This window comes from Stigmatopora argus, chromosome 4, assembly GCF_051989625.1.
Source record: "Stigmatopora argus isolate UIUO_Sarg chromosome 4, RoL_Sarg_1.0, whole genome shotgun sequence".
Taxonomy (NCBI): Eukaryota; Metazoa; Chordata; class Actinopteri; order Syngnathiformes; family Syngnathidae; genus Stigmatopora; species Stigmatopora argus.
The window spans coordinates 23,208,766-23,226,824 of record NC_135390.1 but is presented as its reverse complement, the minus strand read 5'-3'; the positions used below and the strand labels follow the sequence as shown (position 1 = coordinate 23,226,824).

General features: G+C 51.7%; 4 protein-coding genes across 10 annotated transcripts in view; all 4 read right to left on the bottom strand.

Annotated features, from left to right (window-relative positions):
* Nucleotides 1-420: 420 nt before the first annotated feature.
* Nucleotides 421-3,871, bottom strand: LOC144073222 (uncharacterized). The gene is made up of 7 exons (XM_077598888.1): nt 3,500-3,871; nt 2,739-3,079; nt 2,106-2,135; nt 1,168-1,405; nt 891-978; nt 581-823; nt 421-481 (listed from the first exon to the last, which is right to left on the bottom strand). The coding sequence occupies exons 1-7, from the start codon at nt 3,546-3,548 to the stop codon at nt 421-423; spliced, it is 1,050 nt and encodes a 349-aa protein (XP_077455014.1). The 5' UTR covers nt 3,549-3,871.
* A 3,008-nt stretch (nt 3,872-6,879) lies between these two features.
* On the bottom strand, nt 6,880-9,068 carry tmem116 (transmembrane protein 116). Of its 2 annotated transcripts, XM_077599636.1 has the most exons (10): nt 9,003-9,068; nt 8,891-8,940; nt 8,742-8,811; nt 8,543-8,668; nt 8,357-8,461; nt 7,785-7,834; nt 7,639-7,722; nt 7,462-7,591; nt 7,203-7,347; nt 6,880-7,133 (listed from the first exon to the last, which is right to left on the bottom strand). In XM_077599636.1, the coding sequence occupies exons 1-10, from the start codon at nt 9,039-9,041 to the stop codon at nt 6,961-6,963; spliced, it is 972 nt and encodes a 323-aa protein (XP_077455762.1). In that variant the 5' UTR covers nt 9,042-9,068; the 3' UTR covers nt 6,880-6,960. The 2 variants fall into 2 exon arrangements, with proteins under 2 accessions (XP_077455762.1, XP_077455760.1); XM_077599634.1 differs by having other exon boundaries at nt 6,880-7,347.
* Nucleotides 9,069-9,420: 352 nt separating this feature from the next.
* Nucleotides 9,421-14,652, bottom strand: LOC144072565 (uncharacterized). The gene is made up of 8 exons (XM_077597663.1): nt 14,426-14,652; nt 13,647-13,708; nt 12,984-13,351; nt 12,015-12,299; nt 11,887-11,929; nt 11,508-11,806; nt 11,294-11,435; nt 9,421-10,244 (listed from the first exon to the last, which is right to left on the bottom strand). The coding sequence occupies exons 2-8, from the start codon at nt 13,699-13,701 to the stop codon at nt 9,517-9,519; spliced, it is 1,920 nt and encodes a 639-aa protein (XP_077453789.1). The 5' UTR covers nt 13,702-13,708; nt 14,426-14,652; the 3' UTR covers nt 9,421-9,516.
* A 185-nt stretch (nt 14,653-14,837) lies between these two features.
* The window catches only part of syngap1b (synaptic Ras GTPase activating protein 1b), a 28,923-nt gene continuing 25,701 nt past the window's right edge, over nt 14,838-18,059 (bottom strand). For all 6 annotated transcript variants that reach the window (XM_077597658.1, XM_077597655.1, XM_077597661.1 and 3 more), the window contains one exon: nt 14,838-17,966. Coding sequence is in view for 5 of the 6 variants with exons in the window: in XM_077597655.1 (XP_077453781.1) it covers nt 17,885-17,966 (82 nt within the window). In the remaining variant the exon portion in view is untranslated. The remainder of the gene's footprint in view (nt 17,967-18,059) is intronic.

Below are 18,059 nucleotides of genomic sequence, written 5' to 3'. Positions count from 1 at the left end.
GTTTAAGGACAGACGGAATGCCGACAGAATGAATTTTTTGGACTGAATTATTATTATTATTCCAAACAAACCAAGGCTTCATGTGACAATAATGGCAAGACATGTTGAATGCACCACATTTCCTCACGGTTGAGTCCGTCACCAACATTGACGGCCATAGACGTCCAATCCGCGTGGACCGGGAGGAATCGCCGGCACGTCGCGACGTCTTCCGGACGGCCTGCTGTCGGGTGGGAAAGCTTCGCTTCCTGTTCGGAGGGATTCGGTGGGACGTTGACTAAGTAACTAACTAGCTGACAGGAAATGATGTCACAGTGTTTGTCTTTGTTTAAACTTTATTGGCTTTTGTGCTCAAGCACGTGTGTGAATGTGTGGTGCCTTTCTTTCTTTAATCGAGGCGTAAGCTGACTTCCCGTGGTCTCAGGCCTGCGTTTTGGTGACGGACGAGTAGACCACGTCCTCTTCGGTCTCCGACGCTGGCCTGCCAGCCACAAAGAGCCAAGAATCCATTGATCCATCGGTCTGAGGCTAAGGAAGGGGCCTCTATTCTATTTTCACAGTCCCAGACTTGTTTTGATACCTGCCGGCAGCCTTGGCCTTGAACTGCACGGCGGCGTAATTGACTTCCCCCGCAGTTTGCTCCACTTCCTGTCCGTCCGGTCCTCTTCGACTAGCGCGCGGCAGCGGGTCGTCGTACACGTGTCGGCTCCCCTTTCGAGGGAGCCGTACGCGCACGTCACCAATGATGGTGGCCCGTCGGGCGGCCGGACTCACCTCTCCCTCGTTTCCGGCGTCCAGAGCACGCCGCCGCCGCCGTCGCCTCCTGTGGAAATGTCAAACGCGGGCTAACGGCGAGCCCGCTAACGCTAAGCGGCGGCCGGCGCACGCACCGTTGGACCAGGAGCAACACCACGACCACGGCGGCGACCGCCAGCGCCGCCGGGATGCCCACGGAGAGGCCGTAGGTCGGCGACCGGACTGAAAACAAAAAGCACGCCAACGTCATACCCTCGGCAACTTTAAAATCACGTCGCCGCTGGCCTGCGGACGTCGCGCCATCCCACGTGACCTTGGAGATCTCGTCTCCGAGCGCCGGCAAGAACGACTCCGTTTTTCACGGCACGATACCGATATCGGTGCGACGCGAGGGAAGAAAAAGGCATTTACCGTCTCGGCGCGGTTCCACGTGAAGATTGAAGGGTGGCGACGTGGTTTGGCGGTCGCCGCTGAGACCGCAGGTGTAGTTTCCCCCCTGGGCCGTCGTCAGAGGGCCCAGGCGGAGGGCGGGGCCCGTCTCCGGGAGCAGCTCCCCGTCCCGCCACCACAGCACCTTCAGGTCCAGGAAAGAGCAGCGCCACGTGCAGTTGAGCGTCAGCGCCGCCCCCTCGCTCGCCCGTCCGGGCTGCTCGCTCAGGACCTGCATGGGTTCGCCTTCTACGACCAGACGGGGTTAGGGATTAGGGGTTAGGAGTAGTTCGAGCCGTAGTGGGCAAACTATTCCACAAAGGGCCGCCGGGGGTGCTTTGGTTCCAACCCCTAAAGAGGAAACCTTTCCCCCAATTTGGTGTCCTACAAGTGCAATCAGTGGATTGGCGTCAGGTGCTTGTGCTTTCAGCCCAACCCCCGTCGGCGTCAAGTGTCCGTCCGTGTCTATGCGGAAACAAGAAGCTGCCTTTGAGGACTGCTTAGCCCACCCCTGGTGTAGACGGTGGAAGCCAGTCCAGTCCGAGACTTTTTTGAACCTATCTAAAACGTGTCCGATTAAAGTGCAGACTTTTGCCCATTTTGACCCATTTAAGAGCGCTTTGATCAAATTCAAGCATTGGATATATAAAGACATAGCATCCCATAAGACGAGGCCTTCATTTAAGAGGGCTGGGCAAACTATTGCACAAATGAGCGAGCACAGTGGGTGCGGGATTTCATTTGAATCTCTAAAGAGGCAAAGCTTTCCACAATACTAGTGTGGTACAAGCGCAATCAGTGGATTGGCGTCAGGTGCTGCTTGTTTCGGCCCAACCCCCGTTGCTTCAACTGGGTGTGTGTCTGCCTGTGCTGGATGGCTGGGAACAAAATGCCACCTCCCCCAGTCACGGCGGCCCAACCCCCGTTAAGTCAACTTTGTCTGCGTCCATCTGTGCTGGATGGCTTGGAAAATAAAAGCTGCGTCCACGTTGGCCCTCCAGGACCGACCGCTTTGCCCCCCTCCCCTGGTGTAGACTGTGGAAGCCAGTCCAGTCCAAGACTTTTTTGAACCCATTTAAAACGTGTGCTATCAAAGCACAGACTTGCTCATTTTGACCCATTTAAGAGCGCTTTGATCAAATTCAAGCATTGGACATATAAAGCATTTAAGCATCCCATAAGACTAGACCTTCATTTAACAGGGGTGGGCAAAGCATTCCACAGTGGGCACAGGTTTTCATTCCAATGTCTGAAGAGAAAAGCTTTTCCCAAAACAGTGCAATTAGTGGATTGCCGTCAGGTGCTTCTGGTTTCGGCACAACCCCAGTTGGTATCAAGCGATGGCTCGGAGCAAAATGCCATCTCCCCCAGCCACCGTGGCCCAACCCCCGTCGATTCAACGTTGTCCGCTCTGTCTGTGCCAGATGGCTCGGAACACGAAGCTGCCCCCGACCACGGCGGCCCTCCGGGACCGCTTTGCCCACCGCCGGTTCGGGGGCTCGGGTGGCGGCGCGGTCACGGCGACCCCGAGCGGCAAACGGAGGGTTACCGACAACGGAGACGTTCACCCCACTCCTTTGAGTGAAATTATTCTTGAGATCCACGGTTTCCATCCGGAAGCGGAAGGTTTTGTGGTCCTGCCGCCGGACGGGGCCAATCCGCAGCGTGCAGTCTCGCTCCAAGTCTCCCAGGTAGACGTAGCGCCGGTCGTTCCGCGTGGAGTTGCTGTCGTAGACGGACGGGGTGGTGCCGTGGCATATCAGGTGCGAGACGCACCAGACGATCCGGGCCACCGGCGCCAACGGCGTGAAGGAGCAGCGCAGCGTGACGGTGGAGCCCGGCGCCGCGCACGTCGCCGGCGGGTAGCTGACCAGTTGGATCTGGCCCGCCGAAGCTGAAAATAGCAACGGCCACGTCAGATGCCGAGCCGGTACGCCCGAGAGAGCCACCGTTTGCCGCTTCGCCCCCGTGGCTTTTGTGCCGCTTCCCGTCACGGGGGTCGCCGGAGCTCATCGCTATGGCTAATCACGGGCCTCAGGGTTAGGGTTAGCTAACCCCGATGGGTGGCCAGCCAATCGCAGGGCTCGAGGAGCCATGTTACTCATAGCTTGTCATAATTTAGCGGACAGTTAGCATGGGTAGACCACCTGGAGAAAACCCGCGCAAGCAAAATCAATGAATCTGAGGAAAAATACATTCCACCTGAAATAACTGAACAATTTTTTTGAAATATCCCGAATTGTATTTAAAGAAAGAAATCAACGAGATACAGTTTGAGTACATAAGAGAAAACGCAATGCATTTCCAGGCTCACCCGTAAGACACCAAAATAGAAGGAAGACGACGTCGCTGAGCGAAGCCATGGCGCCACCAAAGCAAATTGGAGCAAGAAAATAATCGCGTCGGCTTGAGTTCAACTTAAAGAGAAGTCAGCAAAAGTGCTTCTTCCTCTTTTCTGGGAGGAGAAACGGACGTGAAATGAAATGAAAAGTCTAGAGAGACGCTTGGTGTAAACCACACGCTTTGCTGACCCGCCCGCCGCCCGCCGCTCACTTCCTGTCCGCCACTCGGGGGCATTTTCTATCGGGTCACTTGCTTCTTCACGCCTTGCCAGCCCTCGTCAATGACTTTATTTTGCCTGACTTCCTTCAGGGTAACTTTGGGTCACTTCCTGTCCATTTTGGGCCCTTCCACATAATGTTAGGGCCTTGTTGACCAGTTTGATACCCATAAAGCCTTTTGGCCTCGTTTCTTGTACATTTCCTATTGGTTTTCATCCCCTGCTGGCATCCCATCTGTGCCTGTCCCTCAGCCCGGCATACACCCCACTCCGGAGGCTAACAAGGCCACTGTTGGAATAATGATTCATACCCTTAAATCATTATTAGTAATATTTAATTACAAATGGAAGACATCTTTCACATCTCTGGTTACAACTTGCAAGGAGATACACTCATAACGTGCCTTCGTTGCTGAGCATTTCTGACGTGCAGTATATTTTTCATCGTATTTAGTCGCGACAACGGAAAACATTTCATGTCATCTGATTCAAAACGATTGCATAAGACGATAAACAACTGTGTAAGAATTGCAGAAGTAAGCATACAAGTTGACCCGAGCCAAAGCAACGGTGTAAGGAATTGCATTATATTTTCATTATAAGGTAAACAAAGCAGCCGTATTTTTAAACAATAATGCGATGATCGCCATCTGCTGCCAGAGTCCAGTCCAAACACGGTTCATAGTCCTGAAAACAATGAAGTGGCCTCTATTTATGTTTTGTTTTGGGTTTTTTTTTTACTGGGAAAACACACTTTGAAAAGCTTGGAGTAGCACCACCAATTTGGTTATATGGATTGGATTAGATAACTTTATTCATCCCGTATTCGGGAAATTTCATTGTGGCAGTAGCAAGAAAAGGCATAGTTAGAAGTTAGACCAGGGGTAGGGAACCTATGGCTCGGGAGCCACATGTGGCTCTTTTGATGGGTGCATCTGGCTCTTTGCTAACCTGTGAGCTAAAATATGGAAATTGCTGGTGACAGAACTGAGATATTACACCAAGAACTGACTTTAATCTTCATTTTTTTTGATTTAATCTTCATTTTTTTGCTTTAATCTTCATTTTTTTTGGCTGTAGACTCTTCTGGAATGCATCCTTTCATTGATTAGCAACAGTATAAGAATCTTTTAAAAAATATTCATTTTTTTCCACTTTAAAAGTGGTGAAATTACAAAAAAAAAATTTGAAAAGAAAAGGCACTCGTTTACATGTATGTATTTTGACTTTTAAATTTGTAGTATGGCTCACAAGGAATAAGATTGGAAAATATGAATTGTTTGTGGCTCTCTTGGTCAAAAAGGTTCCCGAGCCCTGAGTTAGACCATGGGTCGGGAACCTTTTTGACAGAGAGAGCCATAAACAATTCATATTTTCTAATGTTATTTCTTGAGAGCCATTCTCGGAAGTGAAAAGTAAAAATATATGAAAGTGTCATTTTTTTTGGTCATTTCATCACTTTTAACGTACAAATAGTCTCTGATTTCTTTTGACAACATTGTTATGTGGTGGCTTACAAAATCAGTATCAATGATATCATGCATGCATGCAGAAGAGTCATAAAAAAACAAATGATGATTAAAATAGGGCTACAGGTAGTGTCGACGCCGCAGTGGCGCTCTTGTTAGTGCGTTTGGGACTCAGCTCTCTCTCTCTCTCTCTCTCTCTCTCACTCACCAATGATTTCCATATTTTACCTCACAGGTTAGTGGAGAGCCATATGCACCCATGGAAAGAGCCACATATGGCTCCCAAGCCATAGGTTCCCTACCCCTGAGTTAGACGGTACAGTCAAAGGCCGCAGAACAACAAAGCAAAAAGCACAAAGCAAATCAAAGTCAATGGGATGATTAAGAATCTGCAGCTGTGTATGATGACAATAAAGGCTTTTGATTTGATTTGATTGAACATTTCAACAGTCAATACCTTTTTTTTTCTTCAATCGGCACCATCTTTTGTGACTCTTGAAATCATAGACGGCAACAAACGTGGAATGGCGGGCCTCCCGCTCAAATGGGAATTGTGTTGGCAAGTTCTCCGGTCGGTCGCCATGGGCCCACGGAATGTAGGACACTTTGGAAAAAAAATGTCCGAGGGAAAAACGGCTGACGTGAGCGGGCTCATTAGCGGCCTTCTAATTGGTGGGTCGCCACGGCAACGTGCACGGCCGCCAAAAGTGCTTTTGTGTTGTGGCCGGAAGGGGCGGAGCTTACGCACGGGACACTCGACTGAGTCACATTGCACTTTTGGGCTCGGTGACAGGAAAGCTCCCCAAAAGTTGCGACAAAGTATGCAACAGAAATCATTGACAGCGTAAGACGTCCCATTTCACCTTAACATGACCATTTCGAATGAATAAAAGGACTATGTGTTTGATTTAAATAACGCTAAGGGTGTCAGACTCGGGTTGGTTGGCGGGCGGGCCGCTTTAACGTCAACTTCATTTCACGTGGGCCGGACCATTTTAGATTTAATATTTAGATTATTTTGTTTTATAAATCGGTTAAAAGAACTGGATTAAAAGCCCCAATTATTCCATTTTTTTATAGATCTAATACAATTTTAATTTAAGCTTTTTTTTCTTAGTAAGGGAAAATCATTTATTTAATCACTTGTTTTTCATTGCAAAAGGAAACCATTTTTTTCTTAAATTATGTGCCATATTAAAGTGGAAAACAGAAAATATTTGAATATATTTTTTTGTTTTTACAAAATGATTTTTGAACTAAAAACACAGAAAAAAATGGATTAAAAAGTTGCAATTATTGATTTAAAAGGGAGAAAATCAGGAAATTGAATCTATACTCTTCATCTGAATTTGATCCTAAAACAAGTTTTTTTTTAATTAAGATAAACATCCATATATGTTTTTGTTGTTTTTTTTTTTTTTTACACTATCCTGATGAGCACAAAGTTGTCTTTGAAAGTTTTAGTGCAAGCTTTTCCAAAGCAGATGATTGTGAAGAAAAGCTTTTTTCTCTTTCATGTCCCCTCAGAGTGGACAGAAATGTCTCCAAGCTTTCAGACTTCCACTCGGAACGGCGAGCAAACGTCGTCTCTCGGCGCCGAGCGTCCCGCTTTCCACGCCTCGGACATCTACCCCCGTCCCCAAGAGGCCGGCGGCGGCAGCAGCGGCAGCAGCGGCAGCAGCGGCGTCCGCGCGTCGGCCGGGCGCCGCCGGTCCCGAGTCGCCGTCGGCCAGCCCCGGGCGCAGGTCAGCGCGGCCAAACGGAGGACGCCCGGCGACGCCGACGCCACGGCCTGCCGGCGGACACGCTCAAAGCTTTCAAGGCGTCGACCGTCACGCGGTAGACCGAGGGACCCACCTGCGCCACGTAGAAGATGTCCGAGCGCCGCCCGGCCACGCCCGCAGCCACGGCGTATGCAGCTGACCCCGCAAAGGGCGACGTGGTGAGAAGGTGGACGCAGTGGATTAGACGAACGGCTCGGGACTTACTGGGAGCCCAGCACGCGACCAAGACCAGCGTGTGCGCCAGGAGGCGCCAGTCCAGCGCCCGCAAGGACACCCGCTGCCGATGGCCCAGGTAGCCGCCCGACGTCACCACCCGCCGGTAAAGTCGACGGCACTTGGCCACCAGCGCCTGCGGTGGGAGGAGCTCCGTTACTTCACTTCCTCTCCATTTGGGGCCACTTCCTGCCAATGACGACTAGCTACGTATGCTACTTCCCGTCCGTCGATCGGCGCCATCGCTCACCACCACGCCGACGAGCGCCACGAAGAAGGCGGCCAGGAAGACGGCGGCGGCGTAGGCGCGCAGTAGGCGGCACGCCGGGACGGCCGTGTCCGCGGCGGCGGGAAGCGCCCCCGCCAGCGTGGGCAGACACCTGCGACGGTTAGCGAGCCGTCCGGACGTGGGCCGCCGCACCCTCACCTGTCGGGATGACCGCGGCCGGCCGCGCAGCCGTCGACGGCGGCTCTCGCAGAGACTGGCACCACGAGGACGGGCGGCAGGACGCTGTGGCGGGCGCCGGGCCAGCGGGTCATTTCGAGCCCCAAAGAAAGAGCGAGCTGACTTACCCACAAAGCAACGCTGTCACGTCGGTGCTCGGGACGGCACGTTGGGCAATCTGCGGATGAAAAACAGCGTCTTTGGGTGAGTGCCTCACTTCCTGTTGATATGAAGTCACTTCCTGCAAATTCTGGGGTCATCTGAATCAAATGATCAACTCATCAGCAAGCTGTCCTCAAGCAATTGATTTTGTGGAAGGAGATATGGAAAAAAGAGCGGATCCAGGATCTCCAGGACCGTCGCATTTCCTTCCAAAAATGACCATGTATAATAAAGCTTTCCTTTAAAACAGCCATATATAGTGCGGCTTCTTTTCTTCAAAATGAACCTTCAAAGTTGTTGTGCAGGTATTTCTTACATTCTTAGGTCACCTCTGCTTCAGCTGAAAAGTGACGGGTTGTCAGATGTAGGAATCAAACCAACTACCTCTGACATTGTAGGCAAGTGCTCTACTGTTTGAGCTAAATACCCAACCCACCTCCTTACTTTGGCACAGACTGGCACACTACATTTCCATTTGACTTGAAAAGTGACAAATCATCAGATGTGGGGATCAAACCCGGTACCTCTCGCGCTTTACCCGAGCGGGAAGTTGGTGGCGAACGCACGTGAAGTCCATCCGCAGCCGAGCGTACGCATTCCACACGTAATCCAGCGTGTAGAAGAAGGACATCATGCACGCCACCTGCCCAGTGCATTTTGCTTTCAACTTACATTTCCAGATTTTCTTCGTTCGTCCTTTTTAGTTGAGGGGCGGAGCACGCACCTGAGTGGCGGCGCCCAGCGCGTACCAGGCACGGTCGCCCGCCTGGTTCCCCAGGAGAGCGCCCCCTAGGAGACCGCAGAGGGAGAGCAGCAGGTCGCAGGCGGCCAGCAGCAGAAGCGGCCGCAGCTGTCGCCAGAGGACGCTCCTTGACGTATTCGGCGCCGGGAGGCGGGGAGGCGGGGTGGCGGCGCTCGCTCACCTCGGAGGCCGCCCCGCCCAGGTGCCACTGCCGCGTCGCCCAGGTGAGCACGGAGGCGGAGCCGAGTGCGCTGCAGAGGCGGACGGGAGAGGCGGCGTTAGCGCCGTCCAAATGGAGGGCAAGGCGGCGAGCGATCGATTGCAAGTCACCTGATGAAGGAGACGCCCACGTGGATCCAGGGCAGCGCGCCGCTCGCCAACTACACGTGTGCAAAAGTAAGGATTTTGGTCGTCAGACTTAAGCCCCACCCCGTGGCTTTACCTGCATCCGGCGGTGAGATCCGTTCGGGTCGCCGGCCATCGCTGCGTGTGAGCGGCCGTCCGACGGCCCGCCCGACGGCCCGCCCGACGGCCCGCCCGACGGCCCGCCCGGTTCGGCGGTCCCAGGCCCCGCCCACGGGACGTCGGCCACCCGACGGCGCCCTCTGCTGGACAGCGCAAGCCAGGGAGGCTGGACTGGATCAGATGTCTCCCTGTAAATCAGCTTCAAGTCAACGGGTTCCAAGCTATTGGAAGTGGGCTCATGACTCCCGCCAACCCCCCCCCCCCCCAGGTGAAATGGATTGGACCGGCGTTGAAACGGCATCGTTCAATGGCAGGTGGAAAAAGGGAGGATTTTTGGTGTTCACTGGTTACATTTATTCAGAGCGTCGCCACGTCAATTTGTTACATTTGGCGGATTGTCTTTGAACGCGGCGCAGGTACGGTCACGGCCGCCGCGCGTTTGGACCGGTGGACCAAGTCGAGGGAGTTCCTCTCTCCTCTCACAATCCAGTTCACAGAGGCACCGTCTCGGCGTCGGCCGACGGTTGGGCCGACGGCTCGAGCGCCGTCTCCGGATCCGGACGGGCGGCCTCCCGCTCTTTGGCGGCCTCCCGTTCTTTGGCGGCGTCCCAGGCCTGGTGGCGCAGGAGGTGCTTGCGGAAGGCCCGCACCCCGCTGAGGTTCTTGCGGCACAGGCGGCAAAAGTAAGGGCGGCTGGCGTCGTGCACGTTGACGTGGTAGCTGAGCTCCAGCGGGCGCGTGAAGGCCTTGTGGCACACGGGGCAGTGGTGGCGCACGTCCGAGTGGACCAGCATGTGGCTCTTGAGCGAGGTGGCCTGCTTGAAGGTCTTGCCGCACACCTCGCAGGCGAAGGGGCGCTCGTCGCCGTGCAGCCGCACGTGGCGCCGCAGCGCGCTGGAGAAGGTGAAGGTCCTGGCGCACAGCGGGCAGGTGTAGGGCTTCTCGCCCGTGTGGATGCGCCGGTGCTCCTTCAGGTGGACCTGCTGCGTGAAGCTCTTCTGGCAGGTGGCGCAGCGGAAGGGACGTTCGCCCGAGTGGATGCGGAGGTGCTTCTGCAGCGCCGACGCCTTGAAGCAGTCGCGCCCGCACACCGGGCAGGCGTGAGGTCCGCGTTTCTCCTCCTCCGCCGTGGTCGTCGGCGGTGGCGTCGTCGTCGGCATCGTCGCCGCCGGTTCCCCTTCCGCGGTCGCGGTCGTCGCTGCCTCTGCGCCGTCCGCCTCTGAAAAGGGGAAAAAACAGTCTCTGAAAGTCACCCCCGCGTCATGGCCAGAGGACACACCATATTTTCACGACTATAAGGCGCACATAAGTCTTCAATGTTCTCCAAAATAGACAGGGCGCCGTATAATCCAGTGCGCTTTATATATGGACCAATACTAAAATTGTTATCATGATAAAATAAAAAAAAATCAGTCGATAGGACAACTACGCCAAGCAGCCCCAGACTCTACTATTTCCCGTAGATAAAGTACTGTGCAGTGACTGCTGGGATATCGACTTCTTAATACACCCAGTTCTTCAATACACTCAGTATGACGGCGAACACACTCATTTGGTGCTAGTCGTCATTTCGGCTGGATTTACAAAAGAAATCCTGCCGCTAGATTTTGGCTTCAACGGAGCATTCAAAGCTAGACTGCGAACTATATATTTATATTTATATTTATATATATATATATATATATATATTTATATATATTATATATATATATATATATATATATATATATATATATATATATATATATATATATATATATATATATATTATATATATTATATATATTATATATTATATATAATAACTCGGAGCTTGCCGTCATTCCCGGAGGCTTGAGAACTACAACCGCTGGACCCGGCGTTTTGGAAGACTCATTTGGGCAATTGTTTCATTCGGACACAGAAAATGAGGACTTTGATGGTTTTGTGGGTGATGATGACGTGACTATACATTGTAAAATGGTTAAATAAAGTACAACCCAACCTAGTTTTGCTTCCGCTGCCTTTTTAAAAACGTGTTTTTAGCGTGCGGGTGTAGCGTGCAAGAACTATATTTCCCAGCAGTCAGTGCGCACCGCAACCCGGAAATAGGCTACTTCCGGTAGCCAGCGCTATTGCGTTTCGATGTTCATCCATATATAATATATAATATATATGCGTCTGAAAAAACCGGTGCGTGCTTTGTGTGTTTAAAATACAGAAATAGCACTCGTTACTGACACTGCGGCGTAAAATACGATGCGCCAAATAGTCGTGAAAATACGGTACCTATTAGGATGGGGTCCCAGTCCTCTTCTTCGCCGTCAGAGTTGATGAGGCCGTTGACGGCGTCGTCCTCGCCGGCCGGCTCGGCTCCCTCAGCATCACCCCCGGGGAGGTGCTTCTCTTCGGGGACTTCCTCCCGAGCAGGCTACGTACGGGCGGCGTTTGGTCAATAGCCGGACAGGAAAACCGAATCCAAATAAAACCCCGGGCGACTCACGCTGGGGGCGGGCAGGTCCAGCAGACTCTGGCGCTCGTGCGTCTTGACGTGCTTCCGCAGCTCGTAAGGGCGCAGGAAGCACTTGTCGCAAACGTGGCAGCGGTGGGGGCGCTGCGCCGTGTGGATCTTCTGGTGGGCCTTCAGGTTGGTGGCGTTGGCGAAGCTCTTGCCGCACATGGAACAGCCGTGGAGCCGCGTGGCGGCGTGCACCTCCAGGTGCTCCTTCAGCTTGTACGGCCTGGAGAAGACGCGGCCGCAGCGCTCGCACTCGTGCACCTTCCTCTTGGCCGTCTTCTTGCCTGCCGCCGCCGGCAAAACCGCTCTGGCTCGCTTTCTTTTCCAGCCAAAGCTCCCGCCGCTCACAGACGACGGCGCTCACCTGACGACGACGTCCCGTCTTCCTCGCCGTCCCGCTCCTCGTCCTGCGCGCACAAAGGCATCGTCGTCGTCAGCGACGGCGAGCCATTGAACCCCGCCCAATGGGGCGATAAGAAGGACGGGCCTCACTGCGTTGGCGTCTCGGTCCAGATGTTTCTGCAGGTGCTTTCGAAGCAGGCCCGGCCGGTTGAAGCTCTTGCCGCAGACGGAGCACGGGTGCGGCTTGCGGCCCGTGTGCAGCGTGGCGTGGTCGCGGAAGGCCGACGGCGTGGTGAAGGCCTTGCGGCACACCGGGCAGGTGTAGGCGTCGCCCGTGTGCGTGCGCTGGTGCTCCGAGCGCCCCGCCGTGGAGGCGAAGCGCTTGGGGCACAGCGGGCAGGCGTAGGGGCGCTCGCCCGTGTGGATGCGCTGGTGCTGGAGGAGGCGAGGAGGGGAAAAATACACAAAAATCAATACAGACGCTCCCCTACTTACGAACGAGTTACGTTCCGAGCGATTGTTCATAAGTTGAATTTGTTCGTAAGTTGATTCAGTGCTATATTTTGTATTATAATTTATGTTTAAGGCCTATATAAGTATATTGAAGGTTTATATAAGTGCATTTTGTATGTTTAAGTAACCAGCATTGGTTTGTACTGAAAAAAACATTTAATAAAATGGAGAATACATACAGTACTGTATACATATATTAGCGAGAGAGAGAGATTTACTAGAAAGTGGCCGAAAGAAGCTATCTAATGATGATTGCAGTTTTCTTCTTTTTTTTCCCATCATAAATGATGCGGAAGCACTGTATGGCATCATTCAATTGATTTGCAAACTTTGTGCAACGTTCAATATTTGGGTCCTGCTGCTCCATCTTTATGTTTATAAATGGTACCGACGGTCGAACCATTCAAGTTGTATTCCCGTGCAACGGCGGAAAGAAGCACTACTCGGAAAAAGGCACGCAATACAAAATCGAACTGACGAACATTTTTCGACATAAACGCAATTTGCAGACATGTTCGTATGTACCGTTGTTCGTAACTCGAATGTTCGTAAGTGGGGGAGCGTCTGTATAGAAATCATCTAAGAAGACTGGACAGACAGCTTTACCTGCAGCAGGTAGCGTCGCTGCAGGAAGGAACGCCCGCACTGCTCGCAGACGTGCTGGCGGTTGGGGGCGTGGCGCAAGCGGTGGCGGCGCAGGCAGCCCAGCTGGGCGTAGCGGGCGTCGCAGTCCTGGCAGGCGTAGGGCTTCTCGCCCGTGTGCACGCGCTGGTGCACCTTCACGTTGATCTTCTTGCTGAAGCGCTTGCCGCACAGCGGGCAGGCGTGCGGCTTCTCGCCAAAGTGCGCCGCCACGTGGTCCGACAGCCGCGACGGGCACGAGAAGTCGCGCTCGCACAGCGAGCATTTGTGCCGACGCTTGGCGGGCGCCCGGGTCGCCCGCGTGGCCTCCGCCGCCGTCTCCTTCTCCTCGCCTGCGCAGAGTCGGGCGCCATTTTCCGTCAGCGCCGTCCGGCCCGTACAATGTTCGCCGGCACGAGCCCCAAAACAACATTTGACGGGTGGGCGGACGTCCGATCCATCTAAACGCCCAATCCCGTCAAAGTGAATTGGACATTTAGCGTTTTAAACAAGCACGCTTTTTGAGGCAACATGGATTGTTGACGAGAGCACATCGATAACCCTTTGGGAAAGGTCATGTCGCTCAGCGTATTGCCACACCCATAGTGGGCGGGGCTCGTTAGTCGAGAGGCGGCGGCCTCACATTACCTCCGGCGGCCGGGGACTGGTTGGGGTTTTCTTCTGCATCCATTTCGTTCATCATCACCGCTCTAGGAGGAATAAAACACGTCAGAAGATTAGCTTTTTTATTTCCTAACCCATTCACTCACATCCAGCCTCCAAATATTGCGTTAAAATTCCTTTTCATTCATAAAAAAAGATATCCTCTCATCCGTTTATTTTTCTTCAGTATATGGTATGTTTGTTATTGTTGATACTAGGAAGAATATGAAACCATGTCCAATTTTCCTCGCGCTTCAGAGGGAAATTTGATGTGGATAGATGATGCGGTGGGTCCGATTGTCGCCCCCGAGCCTCGCGTTTGAGCCCTACAAATTTGACAAAACCTTTTTTTTGCCCTAGAAACCCCCCTTCCTTCCCAAATATGTCTGAAACCCCAACAAAAGCGGCTCCCCAACGAAAACAGTAACGTAAAGACGAAGGAAAGGAAGGTAGCTAACATCGAAAGCACCTAGGGTTATTCTTTCGACTCGCGCGTTTTTTTTCCAAAAACATGTTTTAAAACCCTTACGCAAGGTTAGCAAGAATGAAGCTTGACAAAGTATACGCTTTTGGGGGGTGGGGGTTCTTTTCTCGCGCGTCTGCATCCGACCCGGGTTAGCTTGCGGCGAAGGCTAACGCTTTAGCAAAGCGCAAGCTAGCCGAGCTAAAGGCGGCGGAGGCGTATCCGTCCGTCCATCCGCCGACGACCACGAATCGATTGGAATGAGCTCGCGAGCGCTTTTTCTTCGCCATTTTTACTTCACCTTCTGCTTCGACTCGGGCGTGTGCAGGCCACGTCGTCGGCCTTCCGGATAGCTTCGGCAAAAGCCAAATGGACGCAAGAGAGGAGCCTCTCTGCCCTTGCTTCTCTTCGATTACACACGTCGACGGGAGTAGATGCAAAAAGCGCGCTACCTGCCGGTCAACCGGGACGGCCGTCATCGCCCGGCGGCCATCTTGTGTCAGTGGACCGTTGAAATGGATTGACCGACTTTCGCGTTGACCCACGACACAGTCCATCCGCATGATAGATGACTTTTACGCCGGAAGCCCTTCCACATTGACGGGAATCCAATACACAAATAACACATTTAAAAAATATAAATAACTATGAAATGAATAGTTCTCTTTTTCCAAAAATTCCACTCAATAAAAACTGGAGACTAAAGCACACTCTTGTAAACAACTGAATCATTTATTCATGAATTGATTTCATTTCTAGCTCCAGATTCACCCGCCCCAAAAATATAGTCATCTTTGATGGTATTCAAAAGGAAGGAAAACCAAGCAAAAAACCCAGAGGATCACAACGCGGTCATCGTCAACTCAACCCACAAAAGCCAAGTATTATTACTGATATTACTCATATTATTGTTATTATTGTTATGACAGCAATAATGAAATTGTCAGAACAGCCACATTCATGTACATCACTCTTCAACAGCACTCTTCCAATAATATACATCAAAAAATTGTCGTCCTGTACCACCCCCCCAAAAAAACACCTAAGGGCCGTACGGGGGCGGGGCTAGTCGGACAGACGGGACGGGCTCAATATGGCTTGTCAGAAGGGAAAAGGCGGGAACGCGTAAATAATTGAAGAAAGACAGAGGCTAAGAGCGAGCATCGGCGCCACGCCGACAAAGAAAGAAAAACGGGCCTACCAGACAGAATAAATATTGTGACGTTCGCCCCGTAACGTTACGAAAAAGTCGTCCCGTGACGTGACATTACGAAATTCAAGACGTAGTTCACGCAAAAGTAGGTGATTTTAACAAAGACAAAAAGCTCAATTAGCACCACCGCATCCAACAACTTGAATCTTGTAATATTAACATTATTTTTCCTGGGATATATTGGGTGTTCAACTTGTATCGTTTTAGGACTTCCATTTCTTAATATCACCGTAACTCTTGCGATTTAAACAACTACTCCCCCGATTTCAACGGACGAACGCCACGTCTTTTTTCTTTCTCCGGGTGGTCCCGACACTCCGTCGTCGAGGCACACTTAGCGTGAATCAAACCGAAACAAACAAACAAACAAACAAAAAACCTCAGCAAAAATGAAAAAGAAAAAACCCAAGACAGGTCGGTCGGAATAAATATAAATCTCTGAACGACAACCCGCGATCAATCAAGTGGAAGATGGCGACGATGGAGAAAAGCTCCCAAAAGATACCGAAACGGGTGCTTTTTTTCGGGGATCGGTCAGTCGACGGAGATGAAGGGGGCCGGCCGGAGGGGGGAGAAAAATAACTGTACACTCTGCGCGGTATTACAAACAAACATATACATAGCATATATATATATATATATTATTTTTTTTACATATATATATGTAGTGTATAGCTGTACATGTGATGGGCGCTGGCTCAGGAATATCTGAAAAGAGTCCCCAAAACGTCCCCACTTGAGGTTTAGAAAATAGCCGTCCTCTGCTTTGGAAACCGGGAGCTCCGTGGCGACCGTGTGCAAATTGGATGGCGGCGGGTGGGCGGGCGGGGGCAAGGCCGGGAGGCGCGGGGCCTCTTCGGATTGTCACGGTAAGAAAAGCGCAAACGGGGAAAAAGAAGCCGTCCTTCAAAAATCGAAATGTCTGGAAGATGTCACACCGCCGTATTACTCCAAGAACAAACAAAAGTAGACATTGTAGTAGTAGTAGTAGTAGTTTGAAGTAGTGCTGGGAGCTCAGAAAATGAGACGACTCGTCCCCCAGCGGCGGGATTTGTTTTAAATAAATATTGCAATAAAAACAATGAAAAAGACCTTCAAGAAATAATGCCATACATGAAAAAATGAATAAAAGCATAGAAATGAAAATATATTGGCGTCCATTCGTTAAATTCCTCAAATCCATCGGTTAATATTGTAATAACTAAATGAAAAAATAAATACATTCAATCCATTGAAAAATGGAATAAACACATTCCTGAAACAATTGGAAACCAACAAATATAGATTTTTTTAACTACAAAATATCTGGGGCGGAGCCAGACAGAAAGAGAGAGCGAGAGAGAGAGACGCTTGGGCGCCGTGGACGGACGGACGGACCGACGGATGGACAGGGCGAGACCTTTGAAATGGACGTAGAAATAAAAATGAAAATGTCCATGTCAGTCCATGTCGGGATGACATTTCTCAAGAGAGAGAAAAAGAGAGATGAAGAAGATGGACGGACGGACGGACGGACGGGAGAGGCCAAATGCTTTAAAAGTCAAACCAGGCCTCTCGTTGACCCCCCCCCAAAAAATCTTGCCCTTTTATGTCCTAGAAACTACGGCGTCCGGGACACACAAATCACAGTTTGTAGGCTCAGCAAAAATGGGCGCAAAATGTAGACTCTTTCCCATCCGGATGGCTTTTCGACCGCCGCCTGCCCTGGCCAAAATGGCCGCCAAAAAAGGAGGAGCGATCGTCACTCCGAAGCGGCCATTTTGGGGAACAAAGAATCCAGCCAAAATGAGCCCCCGATGGCCAGTTTCACTCAGTTAGGTAGTCGATTCTTCATCTTAATCGTGTGCACCAAAAAGTTTGGGGGACAAATGTCATGAAAATAGGGTTTGAAACTTTAGAGAAAAGGAAAGCTTTTCTGACAATAAAGCTATCCATTGGTTGTTAGCAGCCATGTTGGAGACCAATTCTGTGAAAAGGGGGGGGCTGCAATGATCACAAGGAAGAGAAAAAAAACCCTGTTTATGACTTTCACTGAGGGACACAAAATGTGGTAGACAGACAGGCCTACCTCAAGTATCAGACTTTCCAAAAACTCGCATTTAGTAGACAAATTCAATGGAAAAAAGGGGCGGAGCTATACTGTTGGGTCCCTGTGTTAGCAGCAGCAACTTGATCCAAATGGAATCGGGCAGACGGGTCTCCAAAATCCACGGACACCTCGTCGGGGACAAATTCCACAAAGACGAGGCCCTTAAAAAATAAAGAAGGGGGCCGGGCGGGGGCAGGGGAACCTCCCCCGATCCCAATGGAGCGCCCACCCAAAGGGAGGGGTTCCTAGAGGCGGAGCACCTTGGAAATACAATCCCCACAATGCACCTGCAGTGCCTCTCCTGGCATCCTCCGCTGCGTAGTCATGCTCGAACGTGCCCACGGAGCGCCCCAAAAGTCCCCCAAGAGAGAGAGAGAGAGAGTAGCCGGCACGATTCCCGCCGCGATCGGCCGACGTCCTCACGGCGCGCGGACCGGGACGCCGGCGCGCTCCCTTCGTCAGCCCACGGCGTCGCGGGAAAGCGCCCGGGACATTTGGCGGCGCCACAGCCAGTTGGCTTCCGGGCGCTCCTCCGCCAAGCTGAAGAGAGACGGCAACGGGGGCGGGGTCAAATCAACCACCGGACAAACTAAACGTTCCAAACAATACATATGGGGGCGGGGCAAAGTATTC